Source organism: Pogona vitticeps, chromosome 3 (assembly GCF_051106095.1).
Source record: "Pogona vitticeps strain Pit_001003342236 chromosome 3, PviZW2.1, whole genome shotgun sequence".
NCBI classification, from domain to species: Eukaryota; Metazoa; Chordata; class Lepidosauria; order Squamata; family Agamidae; genus Pogona; species Pogona vitticeps.
In genome coordinates, this window is record NC_135785.1 from 63,140,420 (window position 1) to 63,158,151 (window position 17,732).

The 17,732-nt window shown below is 37.7% G+C and overlaps 1 protein-coding gene across 3 annotated transcripts in view; it reads right to left on the reverse strand.

Moving 5' to 3' along the window:
- NRAP (nebulin related anchoring protein) overlaps positions 1-17,732 on the reverse strand; it is a 76,030-nt gene that overhangs the window by 39,143 nt on the left and 19,155 nt on the right. For all 3 annotated transcript variants that reach the window (XM_020779900.3, XM_072995530.2, XM_078389560.1), the window contains 12 exons: positions 16,860-16,964; positions 15,943-16,047; positions 15,024-15,128; positions 13,052-13,150; positions 10,583-10,687; positions 9,652-9,759; positions 8,332-8,433; positions 7,442-7,639; positions 5,656-5,760; positions 3,469-3,567; positions 2,249-2,353; positions 780-887 (listed from right to left, as the gene is read on the reverse strand). In XM_020779900.3, coding sequence (XP_020635559.3) covers positions 780-887; positions 2,249-2,353; positions 3,469-3,567; positions 5,656-5,760; positions 7,442-7,639; positions 8,332-8,433; positions 9,652-9,759; positions 10,583-10,687; positions 13,052-13,150; positions 15,024-15,128; positions 15,943-16,047; positions 16,860-16,964 — 1,344 coding nt within the window. The remainder of the gene's footprint in view (positions 1-779; positions 888-2,248; positions 2,354-3,468; positions 3,568-5,655; positions 5,761-7,441; positions 7,640-8,331; positions 8,434-9,651; positions 9,760-10,582; positions 10,688-13,051; positions 13,151-15,023; positions 15,129-15,942; positions 16,048-16,859; positions 16,965-17,732) is intronic.

The window sequence follows — 17,732 nt, forward strand, 5'->3', positions numbered from 1 at the left end:
ATCATCATGTTAATATTGTATATCATTAGCAGTACTATACTATGCATTAACAGGGTCTCGCTGAGTTCAGTGGGGTTACTTAGTGTTGCAGCATAAGGTTATTTCTAGGAAGAAAGCTGCCACTAAAGATGGTAGCTAAAATCCAGTAGTACATTGCATCCACAGTAGGTCCACTGAAACACGAGGTATTTGGGACGTCAATTCCCCCATGAATTTAATTGATTCAATTGGCCTGCCATCATTGCGACTTATTACTGGATTTCAGTCAGTGAGATCTAATTCTGGGTAAATTTGCCAGGACTGTTCGTTCCTTTGCCAACCTGCAGTATAATCGTCAATTAGAAATGCAGGAGCTCGGCGGTATAGGCTTCTGTCTGCACATACATTTGTACATTCCAAAGAGCAGCTGAGGAGATCTCCCTCAGGTCTCCACAAAGCAGTAGATCACATATTAGGACCAACATGATTTACTTGGAAGCTTCCCTCAATAAACTCAATAATGACCACTTTAGACTGCATAGTCACAACTTGTAAAACACTTTGAGCTTTCACAAATGTCTTCAGCCTGCAAGAAATTAACTTTTTTACTTCTGCTTAAAAATGCAGACAACCTTGCAAAGAAGTATCACCATATAGAATGCTTTTTTTAAAAAAATCATGCATGTCGGACCTAAGTCATGTGAATTACAAGCTATGGCTGTAAGGAATTTGAAAACTAGATATTAAGGCCTTCTTATAAAGATATATAATCAATTTGTTCTGTTTGAATTAATGCTTACATCGCTTGCCAAGTCCCTCTTTGCTTTGGCTGTCAAGAATGGTATTGCATCAAGATGAAGCTCAAATCCTTTCTCTTTCTGCTTCTCCCAGCTACTCTTGTAGATTTTCTGAAAAACATGTCCATCTTAATTACTTTTGATACTGTTCTGTACCATAACCCTGCCACATAGATGAAAAAGAAGAAAGGGTTCCTGTGCCTTTCCTGCTGAAATGTTTCCTCCTCCAACCTAACTATTAAAGATACAGAAATGCTGCCCTCTTTCTCATCTGATCATACTACAACACAGCACAACTGCAAATGTGATCAGACTTCTATTGTTTCAGAAACTCTTTAAATGCATTGCAAGATCTAATTTTTATATCAATCCTTTTGTTGTCTATTGCTCAAATGTGGAAATATGCTGGCTGGGGCACCAATAGTATTGACAAAACCAAAAGTGAAACAAATATAGAAGTATTGCAACATCTTTATAGATAATAAACGTATTGCATTGTGAGTTTTCATGGGTCTATCTGCTTCTTCAGGCACACTTCTGGGGCTAAAGTAATGAAGTTCAATCCATGAAAACTCACAGGGAAACAGACTGGTTAGGTTTAAGGGTGCCATAACACTTTTGATGTTGCTGAAGCAGACCAAAATGGCTATCTCCCTGAAACTCCCAGAAGCCTTCACCAGATGTTATTTGTTTTAACATCAATATTCCAATAGGATCTACAGCAGCTTCCTCCCTCCTTCCTCTTCCAGCTATCATGGCCTAAAACAGTGGTTTTTAACCTTTGTTACTCGGATGTTTTTGAACTGCAACTCCCAGAAACCCCAGTCAGGACAGCTGGTGAAGGCTTCTGGGAGCTGCAGTCCAAAACTCCTGAGTAACCCAAGGTTAAGAACCAGTGGCCTAAACAGACTGACTAAGATCTAAGGAGCACTGGAGGACAGAGATACACAGACTTTAAAATCATATCTACACCACATACGTCAACTGTCCCAACAGAAACGCTATTTCACTAAATAATCATAGAAACAGCAATTATCTGGGGGTGAAACTATGTTACAGGTAACACATTATGAGTAAATGGAATTCCTTAAGTACCAAAAGACACATTATTGCCACATCAGGAGCTTTTCACATCTCCCACAGCCTGCATATTAGGTTGCTTTATTTTGTGATTGGTCATCAGAAGGTAAAGCAAACTTTGTTTGTAAAATATGATTCCCCAGAAACACAGGTTTGTTGGTATCACATTTCTGGAACACTAACATGATTGTAGGTTCCAGTGATACAATACCTATAACAAATAGTTTCATCCTGACAAGGTATATGCTTCTCTAAGTGGATTCCCAGTGCTTTTCTTCTAAAGTTCCCTGGTGTTTTTTTTTAAATGGCATATAGAGATTCTTTTTCTTGTAAAACTAGTTTTAAAAAACCCCAAAATAAAACATTGTCAGTTTGTTCAAATCCATTCTTACCTCACTAATGTTTGCTGCATTTATTCTGGCCTGTACGAACAGAGGTTCATCTTTGCTGATGGTGTAACTGTGAAGGAAATCCTCTTTCCCTGATCTGTATGCAATCTGTTCACAAAAGTAGTATTAGCACAGGTCAAAAAGGTGGGGGGGGGAATTGGTTTTTTAAAAATATGAATTTTCATAGGCATCTTACATCAATTTAGTACTTTTTTGGCTGTTTCTTTAACCTGTAGCAATTGTTTGTTTTAAACATGGGAAAGACATGTTTAGTTTAAGAATAATGGAACAGAAAATAAAAACATAACTGAAAAACATGGTGGATAAAGCGTATGTGAAACGCTTGGATGAATGACCGCATAATTACTTAAGGCTGGAACTCTCACCAGGCAGCACCTCATTAGAATGAGATTATTGCCATTTGCCAGTGAGATTACTGCAAAAGTTAACAGCAGCAAAAAAAAAAAAAAAAAAAAAAAAAACCTTCCAGGGATAGTAAGGTTTGGTCAATGGCTGCATGTTTTGCTAGTATAAGCAAACATCTAAGATAATAAAGTTACAATGAGTCATGAAAGCACCTGTGTAATGACGTGGGGAATGGTTTCTACAACTGCTTGTGCAAACATGCATCTCAGGAAGAATGAAAACTATGATAAAAAGCTTTGCTCTAGCAAAATGACATCATCAGATAGAACTCTTTAATTAGAACATTAATGACTTTTTGCAGTCAGCTTCTGCCAGATTCACTGTGTTATATGAGGGCAAAACACCAGTGGTTTGAACAAAGGTTGTTTAAATTATTATACTCCTAATAATTTTTCATAAGTAATGGGGAAAGGTTTAAAACTCAGTTATCTAATCCAGGCAGCAACATTTTAAAAACAGGCAGATGAGCTTCACTGAGGAATGAACAACTGCTGAGATCCATGCAGATGTTCCAAAAGATCTAATTTAATCCTTATCCCTTTAGTTATGTGCATGGCCTTTATCACTTTACTTTCTGAAACCTGGTCAGCACGCATCTCGGTACCCTTTGGATTTAAAGGTTTTCTACCTGTGGAAGTACAGGGAGTTCAAACAATATCTTAGAAGTATACCTCAAACCTGTGTAAAGCAATGACAAATGTTCATAGCTGAAGCCTATTGCTTTTCAGTGGTGGTCCCTGTCCCCCAAAATTACCACTTTTAATGATAAAATATCAGTATGGAGAAAAGGTACTCACATCACTCTGCAGTTCCTGGCTCTTCTTGGCATGTTTGATCTGAGAACTGTCTGCCACACTTGTGAATTTTAGAGCATCTGCCTTCTGTCTGTACTTTTTCTAATTAAAATACCATTTCAAAACAAAAATTTAAAAAGATGAGTCAGTTATCACTACGGCACTCCTCAAAGATTAAAAGTGGAGACATTATGCCTTCCATTTACTATCAGCAATTTACAACCACAATGCAAGCTTTTCATGTCACCTCTGACTCGGAAAGAAAGGCAGGATTGCTAAAACAAACTGGAGGTTGATTACATACAATAGGATCACTATTCTGAAATCCAACCTTTTGATCCTCATTTTAAAAAAAAAAAATAGTTACTGCCAATTTGCTGATTAATTCTGATGCCCCTGATTGATTGATTGATTGATTTTTTAAAAAAAACAAAGGACATTTACTACCAGTTTGCTGATCAACGAAGTGCTGATGGATAGTTTTACTCACTTGTTTTGGAAACTAACAAGTTTCTACAGAATGTCTTCCCTATACGTATTCTGAAAATGTATTTGGGGAAACAAAGACAGCAAATGGCAACATTCCTCTCCAACTATGTAATATGAAGGCCAGATTTAATGATACTTTAACACTGTAGCTAGCAACCATGGGAAAATTCTGCAGTGAAAAATCATCAATGTAAGGGCAATCACCAAAGCATTTTTCATACAGTATTTCCCAGGCTGCTGGTTGTATACCCAGACATATGATGCACAAACTTCTTCTCCTGCAACCCTGCATGGTGCCCCCCTCCAAAAAAAACCCAAACAAACAAACAAACAAACAAAACAAAGAAAAAACACCCTGCTCCAGAGAGTTTTCCAGGCTTCCCTAACAGGCTTTTAGGCTGCAGGACAGGAATGGCTTGCCACGTGTAATGGAAATAGTGGGGGCTAAATAGAAATACACATCATTGACTTTGGGGCTAGGTCTTCAAAGTATCAACTAGTCTTAATATCGCAAAAGAAATGTACCCACACTGCCAGAGATGTGTCTCAATATTCCCAGGTTATAAAGTAATATGACTCCTCTCCCCTGGTTCCTGCTTTATATGAAGTTCTCAAAACATAAAAAAGCAGCCCTAAGAAGTTCGGAATGTGGATTCTTTTACAATATCTGTGGAAAATGCTCAACACGGCTTAATAGCACAAGCTGATTCTGAACAAGCCCTTCTCTTGAACTCGTTGCTGTCAAAAAAATGGCATAACAACAAGGAAAAAAGGGCATCAGAGTTTTTTTATGGCAAAATCTGTTGATAAAGAAGAGGCAAACTCTTTTATCTACTTTGCTTGCTACTCTTGGGCTAACAACTCCTCAATCAAACCCAGCAATCAACACTAGGGTATGTATTTGTACACATGCCTCCATGTGAGATTTCTGCAGGGAAAGAGTCTATTTTAGAGTTGAATTGATAGATGAACATAGCTACTCTCACCCTGTGACTTTCTTAGCTAAAGACAAGGCTGAGATATGTTTACTTTTTTACTGAAGTGCATACCACTTCAAAGAGATGCTTCTTATTTTGCACCGAAGATCTAGAGGAGAGGAAGGCATATTTAGGAACACGTTGTTTGTAAAGTTTATGTGCAACTCAATATAAAGCCACAACAAAATGCCAGCTCCTAGCTGGAAGTAAAAGCATCCAAGTCATGTATTAGTTTTCAATGGATATGCCTTTTACATAGTTCAGAAATAAAGAATCAGCTGATCATCACAGTATACCATATTTTTGGCAGTGATTACTTATGTGGCAAAACACAGCAGTAGATGTCATTTTGTCTCTTTGCAAGATTTTAGATCTGAGTGCTGCCGGTTCTTCCTGTCGTTGCTTCAGAACACCAGTGTAGCCAGATGTCAGGATTCTACAGCAGCAGAGTCTAATCACAGACAACTTTAAACAACCTTGACTACCCAGTCATCCTTTTTTTCACATTAGGCATTTTAATAAATGTCTTCTACTCCTTACCCAGCACCCTCCATATTCTAGGCAAGTTTGCATAACATGTGACCTAATAAGCCAATGAAACCCAAGAAAAAGCTTCTGAGGGCCTGAGGAAACCCTTTGATGCCATCTATGGCCTGTTCAGCTTCCATGAAAGTCCAGAGAGCACTGATCATGTTTGAAAATAAAAAAAAATCAAGAAACTGACCTCACTAATGAGTTCTCCTGCTTTCTTGGCTTGCTCAATATTGATACTTCCATCTGCTACCCATCCAACTCCTTTCATCCAGGTAAGATCTGTCTTGTACTGAAGCTGAAAGAGGGAAGAGCATCACATAATAGACAGGGGAAATGTGGCATGTGGGGTGGAAGAGAGAGAAAATTTGTGGTAAAATAGATGTGAATGTGTCACTTAAGGGTGTTACGGGTTGTATTTAACTTTCATCTGAAAGGTTATGGAAGCACTGCCACTAGAAGCAGGAAAGGAAAATATTCCTTCTCTTCATGTGGCCCCCCTGTGCTCCAGGTAGGGGGACAAAAATCCAAGTGGTACTGTGAGCATGGGATACCAACATGCTGGATTTAGGCCCAAGTTTGTCATGAGTGTTGGCATAAGAGAATGACAGGTTGCTGGCCCAGATGAAACCACCCTGGATGCCTTTCTGCCCCCAGAAAAAAAAAACACACATTATTCACCTTCAAAGTTTTATTTGGAAAAAAGGATGTGATGGGAGATATAAAAGGACCACTGCGCGGATTGGCTGCAGTAGAATAGTATTGGTGCAACATAAAGAGCAGATTCCTGCCTTGGATGACCCACCTGCCATCCAATGTGTCCCATCTCAGCACATTGCTGGTTAACCATGGGAATTGATAACCAAAGTGGATTTGAACACACACACCCAGAAGCAATTCCACTAGGGTGGGTAGTCAACCCTGGCTCCAACTGTGGGGAACTGTGGCAGCCCTTCCAAGCCAGGCATTTGGAAGGGTGGCCACAGTTCCCCACAGATGCATTTTCCATCAAACTGTGCATTTTCCATCATATGAAAAAAGTATCCCTTGCCTGGGATAGGGCTGACTGCCTGTCTCCCTCACCAAAGATCTGCTCCTCTGCATCAAATTGGCCTTCCTGCTCTTACTAACAGAGCAGTGACAGAGAAATTACATGCACAAATGATAAACCTTGGAAATCATCCCTCCCCAAAAACTGTAAACAAATCCATGTGTTTTTAGTACTGATTTTATTTACTGTGTTAAATATACTACTTGTTTAATTCTTTTAAAATATTTCTATACTTGGTGTCTACAGCTATTAAATATTATCTTTTTAAACTGCCTTGGGTCCTTTTAAGGAGAAAGTCTGGGGGAAATACTTTAAATTAATAAATAAACAAACACTGGGAGAGTGGCTGGGTGAAGTCCACGTGAAGACTGCCAGAAAAGAGCCCAAAATTCCTCTTATATCTCAGGCAGGTAGATGAGACTGGAAATCCTGTCAGTCAGGAACATCAGGCTGGGAATAACCCTTCCAAGTGCTGCTTGGCCAGTCAGCATCATGCACTCTGCAACTGTCTCCCCAACCTCAAACATGCCCAGGAAGAGGACCCAAGATGGTGGGTGGCTCCTTCTCACCATCCCACACTTGTTGAGCTGCAAACCAGGTCCATTTTACTGTGTGACCTAGAGTATTACATATACCTAGCATTCTTTTCTGCAAGCAACAATAGCAGTACTAGAGCCCTTTCAAAAAAGTTTTTTCCTACAATATCTTTTCTCTTAAAGTTAATAAAATTTATTTTGACTTAAGCACTAAGTTCTCCATATACCTAGGCTTTATGCATACATGCTGAACTGTCAACATATCTGAATTTATGCATGTTATGTATGGATTGACAGCAATGTAACAATAATAAAAAGGCATGGCACTCAGAAATAATAACCAACAGAGTTCGCTAACACCACTGCTAGCTTCAGAAAATGCAGAACCATACCTCACTCTGTAGCCCATAGGCCTTTTTAGCCCACTGTGTCTTTAGGTCTTCTGGAACCACAGTATACACATGGATTTTCTTTCTGTAGTCAAGATCACTAGCCAGTGCCTGGGCTTTTTTAGCATGTTCCAAGGTTATCATATCCATAGGTAAATGAAAATGAGTTTTATTCTTCTCAAAGTCCTTTTTATATGTAATCTAGATAAAATTTAAACAGTACATTTTCCATCATATGAAAAAGTATGAGTGACGGCAACAACAGTGCATTAATAACTACCTCTAATATGTATCCACCACAGACAGATTTTTCAAATAATTTAACTTTCTGACAACACCAAAACAACAATAGCAACATGTTCTCAAGTCTTGTGGTCAACTTTTGCAGGGTTTTTCCAAGTACAGAGTACCTAAAAGTGGTTTACCATTCCCCTTTTCTGAGGGTGCTCTGGGACCATGGAGCTTACCCAAGGCCACAGAGGCTGGCTGGTCTCCTAACAAGGCACAAACTCCTAACCAAGAGCTCCAGCTTATTAAGCAATCCAACCAGCTGCTGGTAGTGTAAAGGTAGGTAAAGTGATGGCCAAGAATATGACTCTCACACTTCCCCTCTCAAAGTTACCTGGCAGAAAAATTGTGTATTGCTATTTCTAAAAGTCTCCAGGAAGAGCTATTCCTTTTAAAAGGGTTGCAGCACCTTCTATACTGTTAAACACAATGCCCCCCCTTTTTTTTCAGATATGGAAGTGGATATCTAGCCACCTTCATTCTTTTTAGAAGTATCTTTGGTTGTCCATGTAGACACCCCACCCCCACCCCAGGAGGATCTCAGAGGAGTAGAAAATTGGTTTGGACAGACATATACATTGCAAAGTAATTGTGAGATGATTTACCTCACTACTCATTTTAGCTACTTGAAGAGAGTGCATTAGTCTTGAGTCTTTGTTTGCCATTGCCTTGCCTTTTGTTTTCTCATATTCTTCTTTGTATTTAATCTGTAAATAAGTATCCAAAAGAAAGAGAACACAGTTACAGCATGAATACATTACTACAGTAGCCAATATTTCACATATAAAAATGTTCTTTATATCAGCGGTCCCCAATATTTTTGGAACCATGGACTGGGGGGGCTCCATGCATGGGGGATATGGGGGCACCCCCACACTCATGGGTGGGCATGTTGCCCTCGTGTGCATTTGTGCATGACACGCCCCCTGCAAGCGCAACACACACACAAACGCGACACCGTGCAGGTGGGTGGGGGGTGGAGATCTGTCTCCATGGCCCAGACCTGGGAAGCCCATGGACCAGCACCGGGCCACGGACCAGGGGTTGGGGACCCCTGCTTTATTTGATTTAGACTAGGTAAATTTTTTAGTAGTATATAACAGGGCTGAATGATTTCATTATAGAAATGACTTGGTCATTACTTTCATCTTAATTATTTAAAATATTTTTGCCCCACCTTTCTTCCTTAAAAGGACGCAAGGCAGCTTATATAATTAAGAACACAAATTAAAAACAAAAGACAGTAAGTATAAAAAAATAGAAAAGAATTGAACAAGTCTTATATTGAAAATAAATAAATAAAATTAATACCAAAAAAATTAAAACAACAGAGCACAACAACCCCTCTCAGACCTCCAGTATATGAAGGAACAGCCTGCCTGAAGAGAAAGGTCTTTGTATGGGAATACGTATGCTTTCTTTTAATCCTTACTGGCAAATGAGGAAAAAAAATTCTTGAAGGTTTTCTGCTCAGGAGTCCACAGTTTTTCAGATTATTAGTCTGAAAAATATTGTGTTCATAAACTTACTGCAAAGGAAAATAAATTAATCTGCTATGGACGAAATAAAATTAAAGTAAATGGCAGGAAAATAAAATGCAGAATTGCCTGATTTTAAAAGGCATCATTATATCTGAAATGGATGGAAAAGCACAAACATAGCCCCTTTAAATCTGGTCTATTTTAGTTCGCACAGTAATTTTTTTTTAGTGTAGAAAGCATTTCTACTTTCATTTACAGATATTAGTCATAAATAGAAAATACTGGAGTATCTCTCCCATAGTTTATCACAGTTCCTGACAGATACATTTTAAATGAAACCTGCAATTTTTAAAAAAAAAAACCCCAAGGCAGCATGTTTTCATTTCTTGATATCATTGTTGACTTCTTTTAGTAGTATGTCCTAGATAAATAAGTATAACCTACATCACTGGCAAGATCCCTTGAAGCTTTGGCGGCAAGCAAAGACATGGAATCCAACTTCATTTCAAAGCCGCGGCCCTTGCTTTTCTGCCAGCCTTCTTTGTACTTAATCTGGAGAGGGGGGGATACAGTAACATGTCAACACTGTGCATAGAGATAAGCAAGAAAATTTACTTTGCTCAGCAAATTATAAAATCTGAAAGTGTAGTATACATGCCCTCTCCTTCTAAAGAAAATATGCATATTTGGGTATGTTATCCTATTTAATCCACTGAATAGAGGCTTGTTTCACTCAAAGTCTGGCAACAAAGAACCAGAAAACAGGAAGTGATTTCCAAAGCATTTACAATAACAGGATGTTAAAGATTTAGTAACAGGACACACACACCCTATAGAGTATTTTCCAATGAAAGTGGAAAATATTTTCCAAGAATGGTGCTTCATAAAATATAGGGGATATTTTTGATTAAAAGAGAGCACTTACGTTGAAGGGGAAAACAAACTGAAAGGGAAGTATCTAACTGACATTTGAAAAAAGCAAATCATTAAGTGATGATTGCCTTACACCTTTCATCCAGTGAATTCCATGAGGAATGCAGGATGTCACAGGTCTTTATTTGGTTAATAGATTTAAATGACTCAAAGTATATCCTTTGAGCAAACTGAATATTTTGTATATCCAATGGAATTTTCATTGGAGCATAGTTTCTTAATCTAAATGAAAACCTACAGAAATCTATGGCATATCTGAACCTACTCCTAAAGCAGGCCTGCAGGAGAAAGGAAATCTCTACTGATTTCTGGTCTTTATTGTTCACATTTTACTAACAAAGCTGGCAAATGCATATATACTTCAAAGCAAATCCTGGTATGTTCAATGGGCCATACTTCTGCTTTTAAAATACAAATATACATTTTACGCCATTTTTCTTACCTCACTATATAATTCTGCATTGGCTTTGGCCTTCAGTAACAGTGGTACATCCTGAGGCAAAGTATAATGTGTTTTGGTTTTCTCATATTGTGCTCGGTAGTTCAGCTGTGGGGAAAAAAGAATATGTTTAATATGACAATGAAACAATGCTTAAATGCAAGAGGTTTGATAATTACTGAGAATTTTAATCTGAAGCCACAGGACTATGATTGAGAATCACAGAGGCGGAGAGTGTCTGCATGAAATCCTAATCGCCATTAAAGAAATATGAAATATGTAAGTGTAAAATATAATGAACAAATTCAGGTTCCATATTTTATGCAATATACTTTACATAAACAAGTATTGTAGTGTGATATCAGGTGGCTTTCAAGCAGAAATCAGGACAGTAGAGTGTAGTAATTCTGCATATTTCCAAAGATAGTTTCGGAAATACAACAAACACTTACAAAAGTTCTTATCCTTGATTAAAATGAATGGCATGAAAAACTGAGATACCCCAATTTAAAAAAAATGGTCAATCTGTGAGATTTTTTGCTTTTATGCAAGAACAAAGATCACTGCTTTTTTCATCAATGGAAACATTAGCAAAAACAAAGAACAAAAATACTCAATCTTCCTGTCTTCATTTTTCTGCACAACCCGTGCATTTTACATTTAAATCCTTATATTTTGTCCAAAATACATACTGCACAAAACAGGTGTTTGCCATGCACATACACAGAATTCTACAACTTCTTCCCCCAAAACACCAGTGTGTGAAAAATACACAACTATTAGATTCTCATCCAGCAGAGAGAACATTTTTGAAGTTTTATTTCACAAGTCCAAGAACAAAATAAGCAAACGCTGGTATCCCAAGGTTAGAAGAAATGAACAATGTCCAAGCCATCAATTGTTTGATTAAATCAGATTAGTTTCATTGCCTGAGGGACACAACTAAAAATTCCAGGATATAGCCAAAAGAAATAGATCACAAAATTCAGCCTTTCCTGCATATCCTGCTTATTTGATCTGGATAGTACCACTTCAGACTGTATGTAATAGCAAGCATTGCATATGTGCCCTCATGGCAGAAAAGGAAAAACTCCACTAGTTATGGAGAATGCCTGCACCCTTGCTTTTTACTCAAAATGGTTTCTATATGCAGGGATTTTCATTCTCTTCCTGCATGGAGAAATATTCAGTTACGTGAGCCTTCACCTGCAGTCTTAAGTGGTACATGTCAGACATGCATCTATTATCTCAGGCTAAACAATGTCTCAGTGCTAATGTGGACTTAACACCATCCAATGATTGCACAACCTGAAGGTACTACAATCTTTGTCAAAACAATCAGATACAGCAAGAAGAAACTTGCTGGCAAAGGTGACCAGTTATGTAATTAAGTGAAGTGGATGAATGTTTACCGCTCCAGATTTGAGGTGGAATGTATGGATTTTCAGTGATTATATCTGTGCTACATCCAAACACATAATTTTCAATTTTTCTCCACAATATCATACTATCTGAATTTCTATCCATATTATGAAAATGAGGAAAAATATCCATCCATACCTATGAAAGCTTGAGGTTGGGCTTAACCAGAATGGGGCACAGAAAACAAAAGGGTAGGAATGCCTTTATCACCACTGTTACCTCAATCCATGTACAGTGGTGCCTCGCTTGACGAAAATAATCCGTTCCAGCAAAATTGCTGTAGAACGAAATCCTCATCAAGCGAAAATAAAAAACCATTGAAATACATTGAAAACTGGTTCAATGCATTCCAATGGGCTAAATACCTAATTGTACAGCGAAGATCCTCCATAGGGCGGCCATTTTCCAGTGCCTGTAAAGCGAAAAATGCCTCCTAAAAACAGCGGGTAGCCATTTTGCACAGTGGCCGGCCATTTTGAAACCCGACAGTCAGCTGTTTTCAGATCGTCGTAATGCGAAGAATCGGTTCCCGAAGCAGGGAACTGATCATCATAAAGTGATTTTTGGCCATTGAAACATTGTTTTGTGATCGCAAAAACCTTACTGTTAAGCGGATTCGTCATTTAACAAGATAATTGATAAGCCAGGCACCACTGTATTGGACCTTTTTCTCTGGGTCTAATGACAGTTGGTTGAATTGTGGGAATTGTCCAAAATTAAATCAAATCAAATCAATCAGTCAATCAACTTTCCGAGTTTTGCCTAGTACACTCAACTTGCCAGCAGGTGAGAGTCAGGTGATCAGAGGTGGCTTGTGTTTTTCCATGTCAGAAAGTGGAAGATTGGCAAGTTTTTCCATGTTGGAAGGCGGAAGATTAGCAAGCCTATAGGCAGCTTTAGGGGTTGGCAGTGGACCCCTGCTGGGTAGGTGTCCAATTATGTCAACCTCTTATGCTTGCAAACCACCACCCGAAGTGCAGGATACCTGTTCAACTGTGCAAATATTTTCATGCTGCGGTAAGACTTTTGAACAACAGAAACAGGACTTACATTACTAAGCTGCTGGGCGTTGATTTTTGCTTGAATGATCTGAGGTGTGCTGATGATGGGGCTGTATTTCAGCTTGTCTATACTTTGTTTATAGTTTACCTATATTAAAAACAAACACACACTCATCACAATCACCACATCAGGTTAGTAAAAGCTTAGACATGCAGCTTTTATTAAGATTGCAAATTATGTGCCTATCTAGAACAATTACAACAGTTAACTAAAGTTAGAAACTTTATAGCTTTTTACTACAGTTTAGTTGTATTGGCCAAGGTATTTATATAAAATTAACAAGTTTTATCTATCCTTCTGTCTCTTGCTAAACTTTTTCTTGCAAGAATTTTTAATAGAGTCATTAGCCTTGTCAGCAGTTACATTGTTTCAAATTGTAAGAAACATAACCAAAAATCAATATGCAGAAAAAGTTAGATATGCAGAGTGTCAGAGAAATCTCAGCAAAGCAAAAGTGTACTAAATTGTTAGCATACAATGGCAGAAGCAACAGTCCTGATCTATATGAATGAATATTCACATCATTCAAGATAACAGTCTCCATTCTGCACATTATTCAATATAACAGGAGCTTCTAAGCTTATGACTTGCAAAGACCTCCATGTCAACTCTGCAGGATACAATTATTATTGTTGGCAGTCCTTAATTAATATTCACCCTAGCTAATTACCTCCTTACTGAATTGCAAAATGTATACCACTTAAAGGTAGCTCATTTAGAGAGTTATGGTTTTCAGGGAAAGAGACTATGGCAGCCAAATGATAATAAAAGCTACAGAATCTGAGGGAGGAGGGAGAAAATACCAGTATAATTGAAACTGTTAATCAACTGTGTTTGTTCTCATAACCAGTCCCTGCTCTAGCAGATGATCTGGTAAGCACTTGCTGATGTGTTGGCTTGCTTGTTTGGTTGTTTTTTGTTTTGTTTTGTTTAGTTTTAGCAAAATTGCAGAGGCAATTTCAAATAAGTTGAGACAAACAACATACTGAAGTCAATCATAGCTTAGAAATAAATGATCAGTGCTCTGGATCCCAGAGCATCATTTTGCCTGCAATCAAGTATGGATAGCTTCAGCATGTTGTTACATTCATGGTGTCTAAAATAGATTTTCTAGGCTCTGTGGGCAGCCAAACTTTTTTTCTGGGATTTGGCTAGAGCCTGTGACTTACAGCCCTTAGCAGAATACATCTGTGTGGAAAAGGAAACATCAAGAAATTTTATTTTATCCTCTCTCAGTGCAAAAGGCTGAATATTCTGTCTTCTACAGATGCTCTCATTCTGCTTTATGTTATGCTCCATTACTATATGCTAAAACTACCAGATTTGTGATGTTTTTATCATTCCACTGTGAACAAAGTTGGCACTTAAATTTGTTGAACATTCCTTCCCCTGAGAAATTCTGGAAACTAGTTCTGAATTCTCCACAGTTTCACCAAAATACAGCTCCTGAAATTCCAGTCCAAGCATATGACTGGAAAGACATAAAATGCAACAGCTTTTGTGAAATTAAACCACCGACTCTATGAAGTCTGATCAGGCCAATGCCTGGATGTCCATCTGGAAACAGTCTGCTATCTTGAATTTCATTATGGAACAAGGTGAACTATAAAAATAAGTTCTTCAGTGTAATTACAGCAGGACAAAACCAATATAGCTTCTGTTTTGTAAATATGCCCTTACAAGACAGCTGAAGTAATGATTTTTGGATAACAACCAAAGGACTGACACTAACACATCTAAATAAGAGCTGGTTCTATTTCTCATTTCCAGTCCCCTAAGAATTCATGAGCCTACCAGCTGGAAAACAACTTATTTTTTTCCCTTTGAGTCCCTTGCTGTCATCAACCATGTTTGTCACTGTAATTAAATGACTGCATTCTATGGGGCATGAATCACGCTCCTTCCTACAGGGGATGAACCATGCAAGCAAAAGAGTGAGAGAATTCAGAAGGCTATTTACATCTTTCAAAGGGACTAGCTTCCTTGTTGTTTCATATGAAGGAGTAAGGGTAGCTGGATAATTGTAGTCAACATCATCATGTTTGTAATCAGATTTATAGGCTATCTGAAACATAAGGAGAACAAAAAGATTCAAATTTCTTAAGCTGTCATTTGTTTTGAAAAATTATCATACAAGAGAAAAAGGAAAAACAGTAATATTAATATTAAATACAACCAACAAAGTAAGTTCAGTATTGTCAATGCCAAGGAGAAAGAAATTATTTGCATAGTTTAACTGCTAATTGATTCTTTTTCAGCAGTACAATTAATCTACTGCCAACTCTAGAAGCATTAACTTCCACCTGTGACACATCCCTTTTATCTTTCTGCTTAGCTTCTGAGTTTTTTATAGATCTGTAAATAATGCACTTCAACATATAATATGTAATAAAATGGCATCTCAATAAACCCAATAAAAATTAAATTATCTTTTAGTTTTTCTTTAACTGCTACATTGTAGAATACGGCTGGGGCCTCAGCTCTAAGAAAGACAAACTCTCACTACACATTAAAAACTAACCTTAATTTTCTAAATACCCAGTACCTGTTAACAAAATAATTAAATGACTATGTCCACACAAGTGTAGTACGTACTACTATCTGATGCAAAATGTTTCCACACTATTACTTCAATGACCCAGCAACCTGATGCTGGCAGGCTGCCCATTCATACAACGTTCACTGTTGGCATGTTTGCTTCTGTGTAACTCTCAATGATTTCCCAAATTCATTTTATTTTAAACATTAAGCCTTGACTCCATACAGAAAGAATTAAAAAGGCTATGGGTATTTTTCATTTGATGCGCCAGACAAGAGACACCATATGAACAAAGTATATGGTCAAAGCATTTACAACAATCTGAATTCAAACAGCTTACATTGCTTGCCAAACTTCCAACCTTCATGGCATGCAGCGTGCGCCTGTCCATGCCAACTCCTTCATAATGACCTTTCTGGCTCTGGTAATGTTCTCTGTATTTGAGCTGCACACAAAAATACACCCCCTCTCAGTCACAGAAGCTTTGTTTTTACATGTTGCAGCAAAGAGGACAAGATATAAAAGGGAAGTCTATAGCACAATAGAACTACAAGGACTGCATGTATATTCCTGTTTGAAAATAATAGATATGCCCCTCCATTTTATTTAAGTCAGACACTAGCAAAGTTGATGCTCGTTCGATTTATGGACAAAAGAACATATTTTAGAAAGCAGTTTAACATTTCTGTTCTACAAGTAGAACAGTAATCACGGCTGACTGTTTATGCTTTTTGAGAATTATTTCAGCTCTTCCACACCCATGCATTTCAATTTTTCATTTCAAGTATTGATTCTAATGGGACTTTGGTTATTATGAAAAATATTCCACAAAGAGCAATGTAGCTATTGTGACACCTTCTGTTCACAAAGACCAGGGTGCGTGAATTAAATAGCAGAGTTATAATCCATTCAGTAACAAAATAATATTCTTACACCTGCAGTTGTAAGAGGTAATTTTGGCCTACATCCTACAACCTATTAATAGAAAAGGTCATTATGGAACAAGAAATATAAGAGATAAAGTAAATGAGAGATGAGACAATTAACACTAGCAATTAACAGGCATTGTTTGATTGGATTAGCAACAAACTGTATGTAATCTCCTTCTATTGCAAAGATTTTTTTATTCAAACTCCTAGTGCTGCTTTTATTCAAGCTTCCTGCTCTTATCTGGAATTCACATATGTAAAAACTGTGATTCCAGCAGTGACTATGCTAAGCTTTTACAGAACTGCATGTGAGCCACTGTGGACTTACATCACTGGTGTATTTTGAGATCTTGCTAACGTTCCTGAATTGTGGGGTCTCACAGTAGTTAATGCTATGACCTTTGCTGTTCTCCAGATCCTTCTTATATTCCACCTTCAAAACAAGAATTTACAAGAGTGAAAAGTGAAAATTATCCATTAGCTCCAGAAATACAAGTCATATTGTTCATTATACAGTTGAATATTGCTGTGCAGTAAGGCGAAGGAAAAAAAGCAAAAGTTGTGCATAGATTTAAGAGTAAGCTAGAATTGCAGAGAAGACTAGCTTAATATTTTAAGATTTATTTTTACTTTGCAAGGATGTGTCCCGTCTGTTTCCCTATAAAGGAAATCTAAAGCAATGAAACAAAAAACAAAACAAAAAACCAGACTAGATCAGCAATATTTACAGCAATCTTAAAAATAAACACAAATAAAACTCTGGTTCATTAGGACAGTGACAAATTAGCAGTCTAACTCTTGGTATAAGAAGAAGCACTTTCTTCAGGATTTATTTCTGGTTTATTCACTCCAACTAACAGGAAGATCCAAGCAGTGGTAATAGGCAAGCACCCTGCTACTGCTGAATGACACATCACTGATGAACAATAACACAGAATTCCTGGAAAAGCAATTTTGGCTTTCCATTATGCCTCAATGTGGCTAATAGGGGTCCAATTCAGACTCAGTCAAGCTGAGAAAGAACCTAGTGAAATTCATTGGACATATATTCTTCATGCCAAACCTGTCTCCCTGATTTCAATCGGAGTTCTGTATATGCAAATGTGTGGATCCAACACTCTGTTGCTCAGCATGCAAGCAACCTGAAATCTCCTATGCATATCCTTCATGCAGTGATGAAATTTATTCATTCCCACTCCCA